This window comes from Morone saxatilis, unplaced genomic scaffold (genome assembly GCF_004916995.1).
Source record: "Morone saxatilis isolate NCDOM2014 unplaced genomic scaffold, NCSU_SB_2.0 Contig19, whole genome shotgun sequence".
NCBI classification, from domain to species: domain Eukaryota; kingdom Metazoa; phylum Chordata; class Actinopteri; family Moronidae; genus Morone; species Morone saxatilis.
Window position 1 is genome coordinate 3,553,111 of NW_023339751.1, and position 9,772 is coordinate 3,562,882.

Consider the following 9,772-nt stretch of genomic DNA (forward strand, 5'->3'; position numbering starts at 1 on the left):
CTGCAATTACACTCCTCATTGATTCAGACGCAACAGTCGGTGACAGAAAATATAATCGACGTGCAATTAATTGATTTCCTCAATAGGAGAGCGTTATTGGATGGGTTGTTAATCAATAGTGACAACAATGTGCTCAGCATGGAAGTAACTGAGAGGGCGAAACAAATTAAAATGTCTTTAAACTGCTGAATTATTTACCGTTCCAACATGACGGCTGGTTGTTCTCTGTTATTAGATATTTACAGAAAATTAATAAGATGAAGTTTGTATCGATTAAGTTATTTTTATGATTTGAGGACAATTATTATTTATTAGAGGCACCTGGCAACTGAAAGTACAATCAAATCTAAACCTATATCCAAGTTTGAAACAGGCTTAAGATTATATAAAAGCTTTTATTTGGTTTAATGGTTTTATGGGTTTAGATCAGAGCTGCAACTATTAGTCGATTAATCAATTAGTTAAATTAATCGTCAACTATTTTGATAACCGAGAGTCCGAATTGTCTTCAGCTTCTCAAATGTGGTTATCTGGTTTCTTCAGTCCTCTGACTGATTTTTCACAATTTTCTGACATTTTATGGACCAACTAATTGATTAATTGATTTATTAATTGAGAAAATGAACACCAGATTGACCGATAATGAAAATAATTGTTAGTTGGAGGCCTAATTTAAATGAAACCACTGATCAAATAGGAAGTATTTGGTTAAAACTTACTGAGAGTCCACACAAAACAGGACACAAGTATGTATCAACGCTCTGTTACTACAACACTAATGACCTCAGTGTGTTTTAATTGGGTCTCTATCTCAAGACTACAAAAGCTCCAGCAGAGGACCAGCAGCTCCTCCCTCAACAAAGCTGATGTCATCCACTCTTTATAATCATCTCCAGCAGGTGTTCAAAAGCTGTCGACGCTTCCTCCACTTCACTGTCCTCTCTCTCCGATCTGAACACGAGCAGCCCGAACGGAGAAACCGGGTGTCTGACAGCATGAAGTGCCTGAACAACCGCGCCGAGAGCCACCTGACGGGACAGGTAGAGTGCGAGTTGGACAGCGTGGACAATAGGGGATGGGTGAACCAGGGCTTCTGTGGCTCCCCTCCGCCCTCCGCCCCAGCTGTCAGCACCATCTACAACTCCCAGCCCCTCTTCCAGGGCTCCATGGACAGCATGTACAGACTGGACACCCCTGGCCCTTTCCTAGAGGAACCGCCATCCACGGACCAAAGCCGGGTGAAGAAACGAAGAGGCTGCTGCTCGTTTATCAAAGGTAGGAACAGTATTTATGCTCCGTCTTCTGTACAACTATTTTAATGTGTATGGAGGACAGCTAGCCAAGATCTTAAAAAGATTTATTTCACTGGAGATTTTGTTTTGTACTGAGTGAGTCTGGGTCTGTAAAATCAACTATTTTATTTATTTATTTAACCTAAAATGAATGTGGACAACCTTGTTGGCTTCTCAATTTAAGTCTGTAATGGAATATAACTACTTTACTACTTTATTACAATAATCAATACACCCTGTGCATGAAAGGTCTTTAAAAAACTGTATTTTGTCTGAAGGTTTATGGGGAACAACATTGACTGAAAACACCTCAAACAACCGGGAACTGTTTGTCCGAACCACGTTACGGGAGTTACTGGTCTATCTGGTGTTCCTGGTGGATATATGCCTCCGTAAGTATCCTACTTACACAATCCAATGTCTATTCCAGGCACTTGTGGTAGTCTCAAATTTTAAAAATGTTCAGTACTGGTTCAAACAGTATTTGCAACTGTCAGCACTTCTTCTAAATGCCGTATTGCACCAGAAAGCGTCTCATATACCTTAAAAAAATGTAGATACTTAAGAAGGAAAGCTGTGAAACTCGAATTAAACAGCTCATTTTCTATATTTATATTATGAAAACTGTTGAATTGAGGTGCAAGCATAGAAAAATTATCCAAATATTATTATCCCAAGTGCTTTTCACACATTAATCACCCATAATCTGATAAAGACTATTTAAAAGCGTATCTGGGTTTGACAAATACATTACTAATTTCAATAAAGTGAGTAACATATTTTGTTTTGTGTTCCTGTATTTATGTACCTTACGTCTACTTTAGTATATTTGTTTTTAGCAACGCTGATAAATTGTTGAAGTGCTCACCATTTGGATGTTACTGTATAGGGCTCTTTGGACTGTTGATTTACCATCGAATGCTTCACAAATGCCCTCCCCATCCCTCTGCCTGAAAGCCATTGTCCGGCTGAGCATTAGGAGTGAAAGGGACATGGGCATCTCTTGCCTTTTAGCGATAAGAGCATTTGGCCTCGTCCATTGTTGCTTTGTCTGGGTTAGATTGACATTGTTTGATGAGGCTATTTGCGTCAGGCCAGCATGTTCTCTCTTCAAACAAATTATGGCCTCTAATCTGGATCTGTTTGACTGTAGTCACATAAACACAGCCAAACAAGTCTTCAATGAGGCCTTGCGTGTCTGCCTTCTGAGCTGTCTTATCTTGGACCGCTGAATGGGGCAACATTTAGAGCAAAGCCTGAGCAAAGGCAGATAGGAATCAATTGATTGGGGCGTTAACAATGTGATTACGTTGTCTTTCAGTGACATACGGTATGACCAGCTCGAGCACCTACTACTACACTAAAGCCATGACGGACCTGTTTGTGAATACAGCCGGTGACAGTGGGGTTACGTTTCAGTCCATTGGCACCATGGCCGACTTCTGGACTGTGAGTTTTCCCTCTATGTTCACTACAGCCAGAAATCACTGAGAGATTAGAAAATGTATGCACTCTGTGTCTCTTTATATGAACAGTATGCCCAGGGCCCATTACTGGACGGCCTCTACTGGACTAAATGGTACAACGACCAGTCCCTGGAGAGCGGAGACCAGTCCTTCATCTACTATGAGAACATGCTGCTGGGAGTCCCCAGAATGAGGCAGATCAAGATCATGAACAACTCCTGCAAGGTCCACCGCGACTTCCAAGATGAGATCACGGGATGTTTCGACGTCTACAATGAGAAGAAGGAGGACGACCTTAGCTTCGGTCTCATCAATGGCACTGCGTAAGCCGCTCGCTGTTTTTCCTTTGGGGTAACTTTGGGTGCGCGGTTAGATTACAGAACTACAACAAAACTGTCTTCTTCCTCTGCAGTTGGACCTACCACACGGAGAAAGAAATCAAAGGTTCCTCTCACTGGGGCTTGCTGACCACATACAGTGGAGCGGGGTACTATCAAGACCTAAGTCGGACCAAAGAGGAGAGCGCCATCACACTGCAGGAACTGGTGGACAACCTGTGGCTGGACCGAGGCACCAGAGCGGTCTTCATCGACTTCTCGACTTACAATGCAAACATCAACATGTTCTGCGTCATCACGTAAAGAGCGCCACAGACAATAGCGACTTTAGCCACCGGTTGGTACGCATTCATTAACTTACCAGAGCTTTATCTGCTTCTTTCAGGTTGGTGGTTGAATTCCCAGCAACCGGAGGAGCGATCCCTTCCTACCAGATCAGAACAGTCAGACTGATTCGCTACATCACCACTTGGGACTTCTTCATCCTCGGGTGCGAGATGGTCTTCTGTTTATTCATCCTCTATTATGTTGTGGAGGAGATTCTTGAGCTGCGTATACACAAGTTCGCCTATTTCAACAGCATCTGGAACATACTGGATATTGTTGTGATAATGGTAAGAACACGTGGTTCTTATTTGACTCAAACATGTAGGTTTCTCTGATTTTGCTCGGCCTCAAAGAAGTAAAGTTGTTCTCCTTTCCAGCTCGCCATCGTTGCCATTGTATTCAATATTTTCCGAACTGTCAAAGTGGACAAATTGCTTGGAAAACTGCTCGAACAACCTGGTATCTACGCTGATTTTGAATTTCTGGCCTTCTGGCAAACACAATACAACAACATGAATGCAGTGAACTTGTTCTTTGCGTGGATCAAGGTAAAGCATCGACATCTTTCAGGCACATTTCTGAGCTTCATCCCAAAGATTGAGCACTTTCTTCTCTCCCTTTAGGTTTTCAAGTACATCAGTTTTAACAAGACCATGACTCAGCTGTCCTCCACACTGGGTCGATGTGCCAAAGATATCTTGGGCTTCGCCATCATGTTCTTCATCGTGTTCTTCGCCTATGCTCAACTTGGGTATTTGCTCTTTGGGACAGAGGTTGAATCTTTCAGCACCTTCGTCAAGTGCATGTAAGAGGAACCCACAACTACAGCTCGGCACATTTAAAAAGGTCGATAGAGCATTTATTAAATCAATCCTTTTCCTTTTTTCTGTCCGCAGCTTCACACAGTTCAGGATTATCCTCGGAGACTTTGATTACAATGCTATCGACCGAGCTAACAGAGTTCTCGGGCCGATCTACTTCGTCACCTATGTGTTCTTTGTTTTCTTTGTTCTGCTGGTAAGTCAGTGCGACACACAATGCTTTGTTTTAAAAGTTTGTAAAGGATGAAGATGAGCATTGTCATGATCTTTTTATGTATCTGCCCCTCAGAACATGTTTCTGGCCATCATAAACGACACATATTCTGAGGTTAAGGAAGAGCTATCATCCGAAAAAGACGAGCTACAGATTACCGACATCATCAAACAGGTAAAAGCAATCAGATTAATGTAAAATTAAACAAAAATGTGGATAAAGTTTTACAAGAGATACGAACAAAATGATTTTCCTTTGTAATTCAGAGCTATTTGAAGACATTTACGAAGCTGAAACTTAAGAAGGAGAAAATATCAGATGTTCAGAAAGCGCTACGATCTGGATCCGGAGAAATCGAGTTCAAGGACTTCAGAGAAACTCTAAAAGGGTAAGTGACAAGATATCAAAAAATAAGAGCACATGCTAACTTTAGTTTGAAACGTAAACCTCACCGACCGCTCTGACGATCTCGTAGGATGGGACATGCTGATCATGAAATTTCTGCAGCCTTCTCGCGGTTCGACCGTGACGGGAACCAAATTCTAGACGAAGTCGAACAAGAGAAGATGAAAATTGAGCTGGAGGAGAAGAGGGTTTGTGTAATAGTCTATATGGTTATAGATATTCGTACCATTTTCATACAATCTGACTTATTATTAGGCTTCACATCCGATTAAATACAGACCAAGCTGTGTTTTTAATGATGGTTTCCCCACTTTTTGTCAGGATGCTCTTTGCGCTGAACTCAACAATCTTGGGAGGAATTACGAGAAAGAATTACTGGAAAAGCCTCCTGTAACGTCCAATGAGCAGAACAACCACTCAGGTCAAACCTTTGTGGATCAGGAACAATTCCTAAGGTGGGTAAAGTTTTCACATTTAACCTACGAAAAGATTTCAGTACAGTGGATGTCAATCAAACGCTGAATTACCTTTTCTCTCCCCATGAAAGACTGTCCAGACAAGTTCTCCACCTTGAAAGCTCTGTGGAAGGCATCACATCCAGGATTGAGCTGATTATGGAGAAACTGGGATTACAAGAGAAAGCTAAAGGGAAACTGACTGTAACCAAGAACGATGTGAGTATGGAAATAGCCAAAGATTCTTGAACCTCGGTGAGTTCAGTCCAGTAAATTAAACCACTCTGTCTCCTTCGGTTTCATTCTTATCAATACAAAAAATGTTTGATTATCGATTACCCCTATCCAGAGAGATGGAACAGCCTCAGACGGGAGCGTCCTGGTTTGTGTGGACAGAGGGACGAAGGTGTCAGCAAGGCAACCGGCTGCTCGTACCGACGCCACACGCGACATTCACGTGATTAAACTCTGAGAAACACAATCACGGGTTAAAATCTGGAAGGGTGAACGGCTTCGAAAAACCACAAACATACAAACAACGTCGATGTTCAACGCTCTTAAAATGATGTAAATTCTGTATAAACACATTTTTGAAGTTATTTGCTTACTAGGTGACTGTAGAGCTAATATAATAAACTGGTTTGAAGTTTAAGCTCAGATATATACAATGTATGTTGTAATTATTAGTGTTGCGTAATATAACTTCATGTATATTAATGTTATACAATGTTATTTAACGTTAGACATCCGACTAAGTGACTGCTCGCTTTGCTTTAGTCATTTAATGTGTATGTTCAGTTACAGTTGCTCAAAAGCTTTCGTGTATAATTCCCGAATAGATTTCAACACATAGTTTAATAATTAATCGGTTTAATACCAAACAAAATAATACGTTTTTAAGCAAATGTATCTAAAGCACCAAGTATATTTAACATTCAGATGGTACAAACTTCAAAACGTCACTTAAATAATCATTAAATATGTTATTTACTGTGGTACAATTACTAAAAAAATACATGATTTCAGTTAATTTATGCTTTGCTGTCAGACTTTTTATGTAAAGTGCAATTCATCAGTGTCTAATAAACGTATTGAACGACCAAGATTCAAATGTTTCTTTATTTGAAGTGACTTTTTCCCCCCGTTGATTTCATCCTTTATTATTAAACATCACCTCTGTTGTTCAACTTAAAACGTATTGTATCGTCATAAAAGCAAACTGCCATATTACATTCAATATCTTAAGCAACAAATATATTACATGTCAATAAGTGTGCAGTTCAATCACCTCCTTCCTGCTACTTCCTGAAAAATGGCACACAAAACAAAATAAAACGGGAGAATCCACAGCGGAAGGAGAATTTAGATTTGTAACACAAAGTTTGAATTTACCGACACATCAATTAAGGCTTATTCATAAATTATATTGCTGAAATTTAACGATGGCATTTCAATTCATCACATTCTACCTACAGTATGTACATTATAAGTTTCATGAAGGTTTGTGATCGAGGTTTATATTTACACGGACCCTGTTTTCGTTACATGAACAACCCCCCCCGAAAGCTCCAACAAACAAACAAAATCATTAAGTTTGTTGGCTGGTACACCAGGATAAAGAAGAGCGAGCTCACAAAGGAGTGTAATACACTGTACAGAGTGGCACAGACGTAAATAAAATCCAAATGGCAGGACGTCTTTGAGAAATCCTCGTCAGAATTTGAATATTTTTAATAGTTTACCTGGAATATGTGGAAATATTCTGCAAATACTGAGAGAATTCAGACTGCACTGAGGGGAATAAAGGTAGAATAAATGTATAGTTCGCCTTAAAACGTTGTACAATTTGTCTTTACAAAAGTGGGTGAGTAAAGTACAGCATTTTGAATGATCATAAAACATGATGCAGTACGATCAGGGGCTGGTTTTGGTGCTAAATTAAGCAAAAACTCCCAGACAGAAGGAAGAAATGACTATAAATTAACTGAGGTTATCAAAAGGAAGGAAGAAAATAGTTGAGATTCAGTATTTTTCTAGGAAACCAGCCCCAGAATCAGCACACAGTCAGTTACCATTACAAAGTTTAGGGGTTGAGCTGTTTTTACAGTATTTTCTTTATATAATGAGCCTTTGAATTGAGACACAGGGTTATAAAGTAGTCCAATCTAAGGCTACATTAAAGTTTAAACTAAATCCATCAAAAGTCTGCAAAGAACATGCGGATCACTCGGATACAAAACATGAAAAAACCTAATTTATTTATTTATTTTTTAGCTTTTCGAGCTGTGTATGTGAAATCTTCTTTGTACACAAAAGAGACACCACGTCCCGCTCAAACCTCCGTTAAAGCCACAGTTGTTTATACAAATAGTTGCTTCACATATACTGGAAAGGTAAACTACCGTTCCCGAGGGGGGCCTCTATTCACAAAGCATTGTTCGTTAATATATTAAAAACAGGACTAAATATCTGTGAGCTGAAGCGAAGCCCGAACCAACTTGAAGCAGGTTGAACTGTAAAACACTGTCTGTTAACACTGACCTATGTGACAAACGTGTACCTGAAGTACTTGACTGCAGTTTTCTGTTGTATAAAATGAGTAAATGACACTTTTTTACTAAAATAAACAAACATATTGGCAAACTGAGAGCAGATATTGCTATTTTTCTGATAATTCAATAATAACGTTGTGGTTTTTTTGCTAGAGTAGCATGACTGCTTGTAGTAAGTGTAACTACAAGGACTTCAGAAGGTAACGATTACTCTTAAACTCTTAAAGGACTTTTTGAAGGTCTGGCTCAACTTATTCAGTGTGTGACTGAGAGAAAAGTCCCAAATCAAAGAGTCTCCTGTTAAGAAAGCTTCATAGGACCAAACATTTAAAGGGTACGTCCTTTAACATGTACTTGGACAAACGGTTTGGCTTTTCTTCAGAAGCCCAAGAGCACTTGAACTATGAAGCGATCATCAAATAAACTTTTAAAAAAGGTTCTGAGTGACACATTTAAAAACATAATTGTTAAACTGGCTGTTTAAGAGCAACTATTAGCTACAAAGGCTTTGTGAATATGGCCCCTGCCCCTCTTTTACCACAGCGGTGCTGCGTGGTCTAAAAAGGGTCGACAGAAAATCTCCCTGGTGTTACGCTCGAGTCACAGCCGGCTCACTGCGTCTGGTAGCCAGCCATGCTGAAGTTGGCCAGGTTGGACATGACTGGACCGGGCGGGGCTGCAGCCTGAGCAGACGGAGATCCGAAGCCCCCCACCCAGGCCGGCGACTGGGACTGCCTGCAAAACACAGATTGTTGTCAAGAGAGTTCGTTAAAGTCTTCTGGCCAACGTACAAGAAGCGAAAGTAGAAGTAGAACTCACTCTACTCCGAATCCTTGCTGGTTCCACGTCTGGCCGTACATGTTGTAGGAGGGAACTTGCCACCCGTTGGTCACATACTGGCCGTACTGCTGCTGTGGATTCCCGTAGAGCTGGTTCCACTGCCCCCACTGGCTGTACTCAACCTGACATCAACACAGAATAAGAGAAGAAAGAAATGTCCCATTACTAAAGCAGCATTCTTCATCTTTCTGCTTATTAAATATAAATCTGTTTTAATCTCTTGGGATCTCTAAAAACGTTTGTGTTTCTGTTTCATGTTTGGGTAAAAAAAACAAGACAAACCATTAAAATCTCATCAGTTTTACAGTTTCCTCACATCTTAGAGGTCAAAACACCAAAGTTATAGTTGTACAGTTATTATAAGTACATATAACTTTCAGTGTTTTACCTGCTGGGGATTTTTTGGCATGTCAGGAGATTCTTTGCCCCAGAAGCACTTCACTACGTGTCCTTCGATGGCCGTGCCATTTACTGAAACTATGGCGTGTGCAGCGCTGTCATGGGAGGAAAACCTTAAAAGGAAAACAGCAGCTTAGCGGTCAAATGTACCAATTCAGAAAATAAACTCACTAATAATAGCAGTGAGGTGAAGACAAACTAACAGCCTCCGAGTCATTCAATGAGCTTGTGCTGACATCTAGAGGCCGAACGCGGTAACGGACCGAGACTCTACCTGATGAAGGAGTATCCTTTCTCTGGGAAAACTCTGATTTCCATAATCTGACCAAACGGTGAGAAGGTCTGTCGCATCAGGTGTTCTGTAAAACACAGAGAACAAAGGTCAGTGTGTTCTTGTACGGTGATGATACGAGTACTGCGCAGCGAGACGAAGAGCTTTAGAGAACGCGACACTTGCCTGATAACCCGGACTGGATCCCTCCACAGTACACGGTGCAGTTCTGCGGGCTGGACTGAGTCACTACGTCGTCAAACCTCAGATGCTTTGAGCCATCTGAAAGTAAAACATTCGTAAAAAGAGATGTTCCTTCCTTTCACGGCTGTGATTTACGACTCGTGTGATGAATAACTTCAGTATTTGTTGTCTATAATGAAACGTGATAA

At 40.6% G+C, this 9,772-nt stretch overlaps 2 protein-coding genes across 2 annotated transcripts in view; one reads left to right on the plus strand and one right to left on the minus strand.

Annotated features, from left to right (window-relative positions):
* The first annotated feature begins 995 nt into the window (after positions 1-995).
* On the plus strand, positions 996-6,081 carry pkd2l1 (polycystic kidney disease 2-like 1). Its single transcript, XM_035663289.1, has 15 exons — positions 996-1,275; positions 1,571-1,684; positions 2,614-2,741; positions 2,828-3,081; positions 3,171-3,395; positions 3,482-3,710; positions 3,801-3,971; positions 4,047-4,228; positions 4,320-4,440; positions 4,534-4,632; positions 4,725-4,846; positions 4,934-5,051; positions 5,185-5,318; positions 5,411-5,522; positions 5,668-6,081. Exons 1-15 carry the CDS (start codon positions 996-998, stop codon positions 5,788-5,790), a joined length of 2,412 nt encoding a protein of 803 aa, XP_035519182.1. The 3' UTR covers positions 5,791-6,081.
* A 337-nt stretch (positions 6,082-6,418) lies between these two features.
* Positions 6,419-9,772, minus strand: part of tial1 (TIA1 cytotoxic granule-associated RNA binding protein-like 1) — a 10,428-nt gene continuing 7,074 nt past the window's right edge. Inside the window, 5 exon segments of the mRNA XM_035663290.1 lie at positions 6,419-8,605; positions 8,690-8,832; positions 9,099-9,222; positions 9,384-9,468; positions 9,567-9,662. Coding sequence (XP_035519183.1) covers positions 8,482-8,605; positions 8,690-8,832; positions 9,099-9,222; positions 9,384-9,468; positions 9,567-9,662 — 572 coding nt within the window. The 3' untranslated portion in view covers positions 6,419-8,481.

Coding starts and splice junctions, on each gene's coding strand:
- pkd2l1 (XM_035663289.1), top strand. CDS start 996: ATGAAGTGCCTGAACAACCGCGCCGAGAGCCACCTGACGGGACAGGTA. Junction 3,082..3,170: donor GGTCTCATCAATGGCACTGC/GTAAGCCGCTCG, acceptor CTTCCTCTGCAG/TTGGACCTACCACACGGAGA. Junction 3,396..3,481: donor AACATGTTCTGCGTCATCAC/GTAAAGAGCGCC, acceptor TGCTTCTTTCAG/GTTGGTGGTTGAATTCCCAG.